At 43.1% G+C, this 13613-nt stretch overlaps 1 protein-coding gene across 1 annotated transcript in view; it reads right to left on the bottom strand.

The window, feature by feature from the left end:
• nt5dc1 (5'-nucleotidase domain containing 1) overlaps positions 1-13613 on the bottom strand; it is a 104398-nt gene that overhangs the window by 13352 nt on the left and 77433 nt on the right. The window contains exon 9 of the mRNA XM_070549756.1: positions 11632-11753. Coding sequence (XP_070405857.1) covers positions 11632-11753 — 122 coding nt within the window. The remainder of the gene's footprint in view (positions 1-11631; positions 11754-13613) is intronic.

Genomic DNA, 13613 nt, shown 5'->3' with positions numbered 1-13613 from the left:
CTGTTTCCAAAGAAAGGCACGGTTAATTCAATAATTTGGAACTGGTTAGGTTTTGATGCAGCAGACAAAAAACAGATGAAGCCTTCCTGCAAAATATGTTTAAAGATTGTTGCTACTGGAAGCAGCAGTACAACAAATCTATTCCAGCACCCGAGGAATAAACATCACAAAGAATGGGAGAAGTGCAGCCGACTCCGTAGCGACAACGGCACCTGTAGCACACCTGCTAAAAAGCTAACTACACGCTAAAAAGCTAACTACACTTCTCGAGAGCTTCCCAGACGGTGTGCCTTATGATAAGAACGGGGCGCGATGGAAAGCGATTACAGAGGCGATCACGTTTTATATTGCCACAGGCATGCTGCCGAATTACTCTGTTGAAAAACGAGGCCCACATGCTAAAAATATTAGATGCGAGGTACGTTGTCCCCAGTCGCAAGTATTTCGCCGATGTAGCGCTGCCTCACCTGTACAATACAACTTGGGAAAAGATCCACAGTGAGCTGGAGGAGATGCCGTTTTACTCAGCCACCACAAACCTGTGGTCCAGCCAAACGATGCAGCCATATATGAGTCTGACGGTTCACTAGATTAACACCAGCTGGATTCTGTGCAGCATCTGCCTCCAGACAGCGTACTTTCCAGAGAACCACTCTGCACTGATGACATCATTGCCCATGGTTTAAAACGCTCTCAGCTCCTGGGGACTTTCGGAGGAACGACTCGTCTGCATGACAACTGATAGTGGCACCTAGGGTTGTCACGGTAACCGGTGTAGTGGTAAACCGTGGTAAAAAAGTTGACAATAATAATAACCGTCTTGTTTTAAAAAATATATATTATCAAGGTGGAGTACCGTGGCTGCGGTGTAGGTGCGGTGACCCTTACCAGCCACCGTATCATCTGCTGAAGTTTTCGGCGGCACATGCACACTTTGTTGTTTACAACCAAAACTTTCTTGAAGCTAAAGCTGAAATAATGGCCAAAGGAGGAGACGGCAGCGCTCAGGACATTTATTATCCCTCAAAGAAGACAAAGTGGGAAGTACGGGCATCTTTAGGATATGTGAAGAATGCCGAGGGACAGCTGATGGATGACGGCTATCCTGTTTGCAGCATGTGCAGAAAAAGTGTCTGTGAAAGGCAGCAATGCTTCAAATCTCATGACACATCTGCGTGACCATCACCCACAACTCTACAGTCAATGCAAGGCAAGCTAACGTTAGCGCTTTAGCTAAAATTCGTGATCCGAGGATTTGGGTTGAGGGAGAATGCAACGAGTCGCTATATAAAGCAGCCGCAGCGCCGCTACCTGCATATAAACCGTGTCGCGGACACCGCCATGTTGAAATGACGCTATGCATTACGGGGCTCCCAGGGGCAGATAAGAGTTGGTCTCTCTCCGAGAATAATTATGAATTTAACAACGATTACTGCCTGATGACATTTTCCCACATCTGCAAAGCTCACTGGAAGGACACAAACAAAAGGACAATATTTTCCTGATATAGGGTTTATTACTCAAGTAAGGGTAAAAAAGTATCTGATTAGAAGGCTACTTGAGTACTGAGTATCATCTGATCTAATATTTTTAAAATGATGACGTCAAACAGACAAAAAATAAGAAGTTATGGGCAAATATAGGTATTTTAAAGACTAAAGGGGAAAAAATGTAAACAAACAACATAATTACAAAAGAACACATTTTAGGCAAAATTTAGACACAAACTGAGGACAATATTTCCTGACATACAGGGTTTATTTAGTTGTCTGAAAATGTAACACATTTAAAAAAAACACCGCGATAATACTGAAAACCGTGGTAATTTTGGTCACAATAACCGTGAGGTTAAATTTTCACACCGTGACAACTGATAGTGGCACCAACATCATAAAAGCTCTTAAAGACAACAACTGGCCCAGCTTGCAGTGTTTTGGCCACAAACTCCACAACGTTATAGATAAGAGTTGATGTAAAAATAAATAGGTACACATAATTACACATTGTAAAGTATTATTCAATTCAATTCAATTCAATTCAATTCAGAAATACTTTATTAATCCCAGAGGGAAACTGATTGCTGTAGTAGCTCAGAATAATAATAATAATCAAGTCATCAAAGAGTTATTGTATATTACAATGGCTGTTGGCAGGAAGGATCTCCAGTAGCGGTCAGTGTTGCAGCCAAACTGAAGAAGCCTCTGACTGAAGACACTCTTCCGTTGTCGGACAGTCTTGTGAAGAGAATGCTCAGGGTTGTCCACCTTTTCTTGATTCTCTGGAGAATCCTTCTTTGCATGATCTCCTCCAGCGGTTCCACAGTCGTCCCCAGAACAGAACCAGCCTTTTTTATTAGGCTGTTGAGCCTTTTCAGGTCCCTGCTTCTGATGCTACTACCCCAACAGACGATGGCTGAAGAGATTACACTCTCAACAACAGACTTGTAGAAGATCTGCAGCATCTTGCTACAGACATTGAAGGACCTAAGCGTCCTCAAGAAGTGCAGTCTGCTGTGTCCCTTCTTGTAAACAGCTTCGCTGTTCTTTCTCCAGTCCAGTCTGTTGTCCAGGTGAACTCCAAGGTGTTTGTATTCCTCGACCACCTCCACTTCTTCTCCCATGATGGAAACAGTGTTTGACTCCACCCTGTTTCTTCTGAAGTCTAAAATCATCTCCTTTGTTTGGTTCACGTTCAAGGTCAGATGATTTGTTTCCACACCATGCCACAAAGCGCTCCACCAGCTCTCTGTACTCAGCTTCCTGTCCATCTCTGATACACCCGACAACTGCAGAGTCATCTGAGTATTTCTGTAGATGACAGGTCTCTGACTTGTACTGGAAGTCTGAGGTGTACAGGGTGAAAAGGAATGGTGAGAGTACAGTCCCCTGTGGTGCTCCAATGTTACTGACCGCCTGGTTTGATGTGTAGTTCTTCAGCCTCACAAACTGTGGTCTGTTTGTCAGGTAGTCTTTAATCCAGGCGATAGTTGAGGCCCCCACCTGTGTCTTCTGGAGTTTCTGGCAAAGAACATCAGGCTGGATTGTGTTAAATGCACTGGAGAAATCAAAGAACATGACCCTCACAGTGCTGCCTGCTTTGTCCAGATGACAGTGGATTGGTTGAAGCAGCTGGATGATGGCATCTTCAACTCCAACTCCATGGCGATAAGCAAACTGCAGCGGGTCCTGATATGTTCTAGTTTGCTTATTCAGGTGGACCAACAGGAGTCTCTCCAGGACCTTCATGATGTGGGATGTCAGGGCAACCGGTCTGTAGTCGTCATTGACTGATGGGCGAGTTTTCTTTGGAACTGGAACAAGGCAGGATGTCTTCCACAGGACTGGAACCTTCTCCTGGGCCAGGCTGAGGTTGAAGAGGTGCTGCAGAATCCCACAGAGCTGCTCTGCATAGGCCTTCAGTGCCCTGGGGCTGAAGGGTGAATTATTGGCTCATTAATTTAATAGCCTCAACATGGTATATAATTCAACTGGTTTACAGTACACACACAGGCTGGAATATATAAATAAACCTGACTTTTCCTCAAGCTGCATTTACTATAGTATTAAACTGTGTTACGGCTATTAAACATGTGGTCAAAGTACTGAACAATTTGTCAAAACTCTCATAATCAAACAGTCTAAGCTTGGAAAGACAAGAAATATTACTAAATAAATATCTTTTTACAGTTATTACAGAGAGTGGTGTGAAGGACCCATTGATTGATCGGGCCATAAGGGTCTGCAAAACAGCTGCATCAGCCTTCTCTTACAGCAGGAAAAAAAGGCGAGACATGACAGAGGTGTAGGCTGAACTTGGACTTCCCCAGCATCTGTTGATCTCAGAATCCCCAACACGTTGGAGGTTTCGCAAAAAGATGATTGAGCGCTTTCTTGAGCAAGAGAAGGCAACAGCTCGCATCCTGGGTGCGGACAAGAAAACGTGTCATCTTGTTCCCATGTGGCAACTTTTAGAAGTATTAGAAGCCACCAACAAAGCCGTGAAACCTCTCCAGGACTTCACTGATTCATTGTCAGGGGAATCATATGTCACTGTGTCATGCATCAAACCAGTGCTGCATTAGTTTAAAACAAGTCTCCTCCTGCCAGAGGAGGAAGATTTGGAGCTAACAAAAACAATCAAGGCCAACATCAAACATTACCTCGAACATAAATACTGTGATTTGGAGAAAGAGGAACTTTTGGACATGGCTACACTTTTAGACCCGAGGTTCCATTCAACCTACATTGATGCAAGCAAACTGGAAGTCATCAAAAAAGAGCCGTGTCTGAGATCTCTGCTCTCTGCAACTCTACCACAGAGGAAGCTGGTCCCTCAGCTGTTCAAGAGAACTCCCCACCAAAAAAATAAGATTCTGGGCGCCAGTGCACCATCCACCATGCCACACCCACAATCAGAGAAAACAAAAATTGAGACCGAGCTTGCAACATATTTGCTTATTTCAGACATAGAGCCAGACACAAATCCTCTTGAATGGTGGAAGCTGCATTAGCCAGACTTTCCAAGGCTAAGCTTATTGGCTAAAAAATATCTTTCTATTTCAGCCACTAGTGCCCCCTCAGAAAGGGTATTTAGTGCCACTAGTGTCGCCTCAGAAAGGGTATTTAGTGCCACTAGTGTCGCCTCAGAAAGGGTATTTAGTGCCACTAGTGCCCCCTCAGAAAGGGTATTTAGTGTCACTAGTGCCCCCTCAGAAAGGGTATTTAGTGCCACTAGTGTCGCCTCAGAAAGGGTATTTAGTGCCACTAGTGCCCCCTCAGAAAGGGTATTTAGTGTCACTAGTGCCCCCTCAGAAAGGGTATTTAGTGTCACTACTGCCCCCTCAGAAAGGGTATTTAGTGTCACTAGTGCCCCCTCAGAAAGGGTATTTAGTGCCACTAGTGTCGCCTCAGAAAGGGTATTTAGTGCCACTAGTGCCCCCTCAGAAAGGGTATTTAGTGCCACTAGTGTCGCCTCAGAAAGGGTATTTAGTGCCACTAGTGCCCCCTCAGAAAGGGTATTTAGTGTCACTACTGCCCCCTCAGAAAGGGTATTTAGTGTCACTACTGCCCCCTCAGAAAGGGTATTTAGTGTCACTAGTGCCCCATCAGAAAGGGTATTTAGTGCCACTAGTGCCCCCTCAGAAAGGGTATTTAGTGCCACCAGTGCCCCCTCAGAAAGGGTATTTAGTGCCACTAGTGCCCCCTCAGAAAGGGTATTTAGTGTGGGTGGGGGAATAGTTACCTGCAACCGGGCCAGCCTCAAGCCAGAGGTTGTGGACAGGCTCAAAAAACGTATAGAATGAGCACGTACAATGTTTCAGAGATCTAATGAGCATATTTTAGATAAAGGTCTACAGTTTTTTACTCTTTGAGTAGGCTATATGTCTGCCGTAGGCTTGTTTTATTTTTTAGATTGACACTATGCTGAGAAGAGCTTTTTTTTTGTTAATTACAAAGGTATATGTTACAAATTATGTAGTCATCTGATTTCTTAAAAAGAAAATGTAAGCTACTGTTGTCATGTTCTGTGTCCCTCTGTCCCCAGCCTCCTCCTGTTCTCCTCCAGGTTCTCCTGCTTAGTTCTTTCCCCATTTAGTTTATTGAATGCACCTGCCTTCCCTCCAGATCACTCACACCTGTCACCTGTTCCTCTGATCACCTCCCTGTGTGTTTAAAAACCTGTCTTGTCCCTCAGTGTTTGCCGGTCCATTGTTTGTCAGCGTTTTGTCTCTTGAAATTTCTCCAGGTTCGTGCTCATAAGTGAGCTTCTGTTTGTTTCTTGGTCATTCGGTGTTTCTTGAGATTACGCTTGGTTTTGCGCCTTTGGATTTTTGTTCATCCTGCTTTAATAAAAGGAATTTATTTTCTTAAACTGTGTGAAGTTGTTGTTGCACTCTTGCTTAAACCTGGGTTAAAACTTGAAATTGTTGAATGATAGAGCCTCATTTACTTTTACTTTGAGATTGTTCTACGCATTTTAAATCTTGAAGACAATCACAGCAATAAAGTTGTGCTTTTGACAAAATCTGATGTCTGCAGCAATTTTTTAAGTGCATTCAAAAAAATCGAATCAAAACTTGAATTTTTCTTTTAAAAGTCTGAGATTTTTTATTTGGCAAAATCGCCCAGTCCCATTTTCTTCTATCCGTTTGAAACTGTATCTACTGTTAATGGAAATGTCACGTTGCGGGGATGGTTAGGACCCAAAATGCAGATACCCCAGGATGACAAGAGGCAGGAGATGATGTAAAGTAAAATCCTTTATTTGCAGGAGGAACAAAAATAAATCCAAAAGTCCTGAGATCCAGGACACCGCAAGCTTAACATGGAGCACAAAACCTGAGACTTAAACAAAAGCTCACCTAGAGCACAAAGTCTGGGGACGAGACAAAAAGCTCTCACAGAGCACCAAAACAACGCTGACAAACAACAATGGACCGACACAACACAGAGGCAAGACGGGGCTTATATAGACTGGGAGGAGCAATTAGGGAACAGGAAGCAGGTGTGTGGAGTGAGGCTGGAGGGAAGGCAGGTGACAACAATTATCTGAATGGGGAAGAGAACAAGTGGAGGGCAGATAAACCTAAAACTATAAAACACAAAACTAAACCTAAAGACTGAGGGAAGGACTCTCTCTCTCTCACACACACACACACACACACACACACACACACACACACACACACACACACACACACACACACACACACACACACACTGAGCTGGGGAATGACACACACACACCAAGCTGGGGACAAAGAGGCTGGAGCTACAACTGGAGGGGCTGGGGATGACTGAATGAACACCGGACCTGAGGGGAATGATCTGAAGGGCTACAAACAAAAGACACATAAATGAGACGCAGACAAAGGACACATGACGGCGCTATGAGACACAAAAGGGGAATCTAGAGAGGGATGGAGAACATCAGGACGCAGACACAGACCATGACAGGAAAGTATTCTTGTTGCAAGAATCTGATTCTGTTTGGGAACTGAAGAGTTTTTAGGACCTGAGGAAAGGAAAATTCTCCACTGCCACAGTGAAGACAGCAGATTCAACTTTCTACTGTTCCACATGTTGGCTGGGAAGATCTGATCAGGCAGTTTACTCACATATTTGATTGTTCTGTTGATGAGGCTGTTATGAAGTAACACTTTAGACCAACTAATTAATTCAGTTCATCAGCCACAGACTCAAACGATGGTGGATTGGGTAGCAGACCAATGCAAGAGCTTTGGCGGTGCAATCCCGAACAAGAAAAATGGTGTCTGGGACGTGGAACGTAACCTCTCTGGCGGGGAAGGAGCTGGAGCTTGAGGAATAGGTTGAGCGGTAGCGGCTAGATATAGTTGGACTCACCTCGACACATAGCATTGGCTCTGGAACCAGAGTCCTGGAGAGCAGTTGGACACTCTTCTTTGCTAGAGTTGATCCAGGTGAGAGGTGGAGAGCTGGGGTGGGCTTTTGCCAGCCCCAAGACTCACTGCCTGTATGTTGGGGTTTACTCCAAGGGACGAGAGGGTAGCTTCCCTGCGCCTTTGGTTTGGGGAATGGGTCCTGACTGTTGTTTGTGCTTATGCACAAAATAGCAGTTCAGAGTACCCATCCTTTTTGGAGTCCCTAGGACAAGTGCTAGATGGTGCTCGGACTGGGGACTCCAATGTATTGCTGGAGGACTTCAATGCTCCCGTGGGCGATGACAGCATGACTTAGAGGGGTGTGACTGGAAGGAGCGGCCCGCCCACTCTGAACCAGAAGAGTGTTTTATTATTAAACTTCTGCGAAAGCCGCAGTTTGGCCATAACAAACGCCATGTATGAACATTCAATTCAATAATACTTTATTAATCCCAGAGGGAAACTGATTGCTGTAGTAGCTCAGAATAATAATAATAATCAAGTCATCAAAGAGTTGTTGTATATTACAATGGCTGTTGGCAGGAAGGATCTCCAGTAGCGGTCAGTGTTGCAGCCAAACTGAAGAAGCCTCTGACTGAAGACACTCTTCCGTTGTCGGACAGTCTTGTGAAGAGAATGCTCAGGGTTGTCCATCATTTTCTTGATTCTCTGGAGAATCCTTCTTTGCATTATCTCCTCCAGCGGTTCTGAAACTGCCGAAACTCTGGCTGAGTCCTTGAAAGGGCTTGGAGCTCCTCCATCTTGTTGGCCAGTGATCTCACATTGCCCATTATGATTGATGGAAGAGATGGTTTGAATTTCCTCTTTCTCTGACTCCGTTTAGCTCCCGCTCTGCACCCACGCTTCTTGCGTTTTAGCTCATTTGGGATTTGTGGTTCAGCCTTTCCAATGTTAATCAGCTACTCCCTATTGTAAACCAGCTTGTTGCCATGGTTACGCATCATAACAAATGCTCAAAAAGTGAAAAAAGCTAAAAAAAATAGCAGTAAAAATCCTCCAAACTTCACAGCACCAGAAACAGAAAAGGAAACAGAAATTACATAAAATATACCCAGACATTGATCCATTATGCGATCAATGTGGACAATCTCCCGCAATATTGGGACATATGTTTTGGAATTGCCCTAAAATATCAAAATACTGGATTAATATAAATAACTACCTGTCCAAAGTTTTGAGAAAACCTATTCAGCTGAACTCAATGACAGCTGTATTGGGAGTGGTAGACCATGAAATAACAGTGAGTAAAAAAGAAAATTCTGTAGTTTGTTAGCATGTCTTTTAGCTCACAGGCTAATTTTATTAAACTAGAAACAGAAGGCAGCTCCCTCATGTGCGCACGCAATAAATGAGGTTCTGAAATACCTTCAACTAGAAAAAAATTAGACTCACACTGAAAGGCCAAGAACACATGTTCAACATGTTCTGGCATCACTTTATAGATTTAACAAAAATACCCCCCCCCCCCCCCCCAAATACCTGCACATAAATTAGTTGTGGATTCCCCAAAATCTGCATTTAAAATGTTCAAATCCTCGAGATCTCGTGCTGCCAGAAATGTCACAGTTACCCAGCAAGTTAGGACCCAGGAACTTTTCAACAACTGATCGTCGTACTTTGTCGCCCACACTCGGCCCTAAGCGCAACCCACGACAGTTGTAAGAAATAACCTGCACTGACATTTAAAACAATAAGATCATGCGTTACTCACAGGAGGTTTCAGCTCAACAGCCGGCATGGCTGCATTCGAGCCCACAGCACCAGCTCTTCTTGGCTCATAGAGATCCGGGCAGTACATTTCTGCAACTTCCTCACAGTCAGCAGGCACTTTAAACGAGGCAAATCTGGTGTTTATAGTCTTGATGCTCTGACAGCTGACCTCACGGCCATGTTTTTCTTTTAAATAAGCTGATAAAGTTTTCGCATCTATCACAAGGATCAAATCGAGTGGCAAACACACTCACCCGTTTAGACTTGACTGTTTTGATGCCGACCTTTCTTTACAACTTAACTCCACTCCATTGAGGGTTTTGGCTCTCCCGCCTTCTCATGGCCACAAGCGCCAGGCGCTCCATCATTCAGTCCCACACAGTCTAAACCCCACAGCCTTCAAACATCCATCCACAGGTCCCAACCTAGCCAGCTGCACCGCTCCAAGGTCAGCTTCATCTCCACCAGTGATGCAGACCTCCAGTCCTCCCGACTGCTTCAGTTGTTCACTCCTCTCTTACCTCTTCATTGAGGCCCCTGGGTGCTCCAGCCTGGTTACTCGTCTATCCATATCCACCATAACCTCCTGCGAGCCCTGAGTAGTGCCAGCTTGCACCTGCATAATCTGCTTCATAGCGCAAACCTCAGCATGCAGCTGCTCAGTTCTCCCAGGTAGGCTGGAGACATCCATATTGTTAAATGCAATCGTTGTAACTCATCCAGGTAGTGAGAGACAAATCTAGGCATGTTCTCAACACATTCGTTCATTGCCCTAAGGCAGCGATTTATGTTGTTCACGTCTCTTTGAGGACCTTTATGAGCCAAACATCTCAGTGATTTTGGACAAAGCTCAAACAGGAATTGCTTTCATAACTCGATCCACTCACAGTCAAATTTGTTTGTGGCAAGAAAAACAACCTCCTCTTGACTCATGGTTCAAATTTTCACCACTAGAAAGTTGAGCAGTTCATCTTCCACTATAATTTTGTCACCAGTATTTCTATAAACCTCCGGTTTCAATCGTGGTTGTTTGAACTCTGAGTCCTTTGTGATCAGGTGCTCCTCACAAGAACCCAGGTGAACCACACCTGTATGTATCTCCCTATCAATGATTCAATGAATCAGCAAAGAAGAAAGAAATGTTTTTACGTTTGTCCCCTCAGCTCAAACTGTTTATAAATTTGTTTGTTTATCACATTGAGCCTGTACATTATGTAAAATATCTTCAGCTTTAACATTTTTGAGAAATTTTGTGTTGCATTGTTTGGAAAGATAACGATAACACATCATAATTACTTGATAGGTTTTGTACTTTTTAAAATAAGTTTTGAGTGTGAAACGAATGTTAAACATTACTAAAATGGCATTACATCATTTTTAGAAGTATTTTTATTTAAAGATTTCTCAGTTTGTAAGTCAGTTTGGAAATAGTAGATAAGCCCCTGGTCTAATGCGCCACCTGGCTTGGGAAACCTGTACTCAAATACTTGCTTTTAGTCATTATTTAGGTGAACTACTGCATTGAAATCTGGGGAACAACATATTAAACTTACACAAATTCCATTTACATCTTACAGAAAAAAGCAATAAGAATAATCACAAGGAGCAACTACAGAGATCCGTCCAATCCATTATTTATAAAATTAAAAACACTAAAATTCTATGATCTGGTGGACTACAATGTTTTAAAATGTATGTATAATGCAAACAAAAGGAACGTACCTGCAGGATTAATCAAAAGATTTACAAAAAGAGATGGCAAATATGATTTAAAAGGACATGAATTATTTAACATACCTAGACATCAGATACTCGTAAAGGAACATTGTGTGTCCATATATGGAGTTAAAATGTGGAATAAATTAAATACTGAAATCAAGAATGCAAAAACAATATTGACTTTCAAAAAAGAGATAAAAATGAAATGATTAACTTATATAGATCCGTTACATAAATGTGTGAGGGAAGGGGAGTTGGGGGGATGAAAAAAAATGGAAACAAGGCTATGTATTCATTTGTGTATATATGTATGTATATATGAGTATATATGTATGTATAGAGGTCTATAACTTTATGCGTCTCTCTGTGTAACTCGTTTTCTCTTTTTTTTCTCGATTCATGGGTTGAGATTGTGTGGGCCAACCAGTCCAGGAACTATATTGTTCAATATATATGTATATATATATATATATATATATATATATATATATATATATATATATATATATATATATATATATATATATATATATATATATATATATTCAAGAATCATGATTGTTTCATTTGCATTAATGTTATTTTAGTTAAAAGGGGCAGATAACATAAGTTTTTCTTCTTTCTGTCCCCTTTTTCCTTTTGCCGTGTAGCAATTTTTTTCTGTATTTTTATTTTAATGCCAATAAATGAAAAATGAAATAAAATAATAATACGAGCTTCATAGAGCCTGAAGAACTGGGGAATTGTTACAAAAAGACAGCTTCAGGTGGCTGGTGTACCTTAGGCTCTGGTTTCCCTGTCATGGTCTTGAGAAGCTCGTGGAGGTGGGGCCAGTTGCCCTGGGAGTACCAGCCGGGCTTGTCCAGGGATGGCAGACCCTCACTCTCCTCCACGTCATTCACTGGCAGTGCACAAACACAAAAAGGTAACCACAGTTAGATTTAAATGAAAACCACTGCTGTTGAACCCAAGTGTTCTCCACTCACCCACAAACCCACAGGCCTTAGGCTGATTTCTTAGAAAAATCCACAGAGACTCAAAAACTCCAAGGCTAGGAGCTGCCTGATGAAACCGGTAACATCATCAACAAACCTGGTAGAAAATTCAACTGCTATTGGAATACATCCTTTTAAGTCAGGGACTAATACATCTTCTTGTTAAGTTTCCTGAATTCCAACAAGACCCCGAGACTCACAGGAACTCTCACACACCTTTTCTTTCATGGTTTCTACTTCACCTATGGTGACTGTTGCAGGCCACGTCAGAAATGATTTACAGATGTGAACACAATTGTTGGTACCCTTTGGTCGATGAAAGAAAAGCCCACAAAGGCCACAGAAATGTCTTAAATCTGACAAAAGTAACAATAAATAAAAAAATTACATGAAATTTGGCCTATCAGACATTGCTTTTCAACCCTGCTTCAACAGAATTATTAAAAAAATAAAAATAAACTCATGGAACAGGCCTGGACAAAAAAAATGGTACCCCTGACGTAAGATTGTGTTGCACAACCTTTTGAGGCAGTCGCTGCAATCAAACCATTCCGGTCCCTCGTGATGAGACTTCTGCACCCATCAGCAGGTATTTTGGCCCACTCCCCTTGAGCAAACTGCTCTAGTCGTCTCAGGTTAGAAGGGCTCCTTTTCCAAACAGCATGTGTCGGCTCTTTCCAAATATATAGATCAGGGATCATAAGCCACTCCCAGTTCAATTCAATTTATTTATAAAGCGCCAAATCACATCAAGACTCATCTCAAGGTACTTCACACAGTAAACATTCCAATACAGGTCAGGTCATTAAGCCAACCAGAAAAGTTTCCTATATAAGGAACCCAGCAGGTTGCATCGAGTCACTGAGTACGTTTACATGCAGCCAATATCCGGGTTATGATCGGGTTAAGGTCGGTGTTCGGGTTTCTGAGTTGATCAGAATAACCCGTTTACAAGCATAAATAGAAAGAGTTACCTCTAACTTGCATAACCCGATGTAAACACGGACGTTGGGGTAGCGTCAGGACGTGTGGACTACGTCCAGACGCAATATGCGTCATTTCCGGTTCTTCTTGTTCCGGTATCCGTGAAAACAACAACATGTTTCCCAGTTCGGAAGAGATAGCGACCGCGTTTGTTTGCGCTTTAGTTTCCTCGTCACTCCAAAAGTGTGGTGCTGTGCCGCGACTCGCCATGTTGCTCCCAACTTGTTGTTTACTTCCGGAGTTCTGGCGCGTACAAGACGTCTCGCTACTCAAAAGACCAAGATTCCTTGCGAACAGAGCATGCACAGAACACACGCTTTGATGGGGATATCCCGATATGCGTTTACACGACCAAACATTCGGGTTAGAAAAGGGTTACCCCAGGTGTAGTAACCGGGTTTTTAAAAACCCGGGTATGAGCATATCCGGGTTTTTGGCTGTGTTTACATGGACCTGCGGAACCGGGTTATTGTGAATATTCGGGTTTTAAAAGGGTTACTGGCTGCATGTAAACCCACTGACTGGCCACATCGGCCTGGTCCGGTCCAAGCTGGGTGGCGTTGGGTCCGGCTCCCTCACAAGTAGGGTTTGTTCACCAACTTCTCAGGATCGTGGAAATTTGTGCACCATGATGTCCCTTAAATTAAACAAAGGTGGCCGTGAGCAGTGTTGCTTTTTGAGACTCTCACTTTGATATTGCATCCTGTTCTGCTGTGTGTGTCCTCGCATGGGGGAAGCTCAAGCCTCGGTAGCGCCGTGTGTGTGTGTGTGCGCGCTCCTCA

The sequence above is a fragment of the Nothobranchius furzeri genome, chromosome 3 (genome assembly GCF_043380555.1).
Source record: "Nothobranchius furzeri strain GRZ-AD chromosome 3, NfurGRZ-RIMD1, whole genome shotgun sequence".
Taxonomy (NCBI): domain Eukaryota; kingdom Metazoa; phylum Chordata; class Actinopteri; order Cyprinodontiformes; family Nothobranchiidae; genus Nothobranchius; species Nothobranchius furzeri.
The sequence above is the reverse complement of the archived record's forward strand: the minus strand, read 5'-3'. Positions and strand labels throughout refer to the sequence as shown.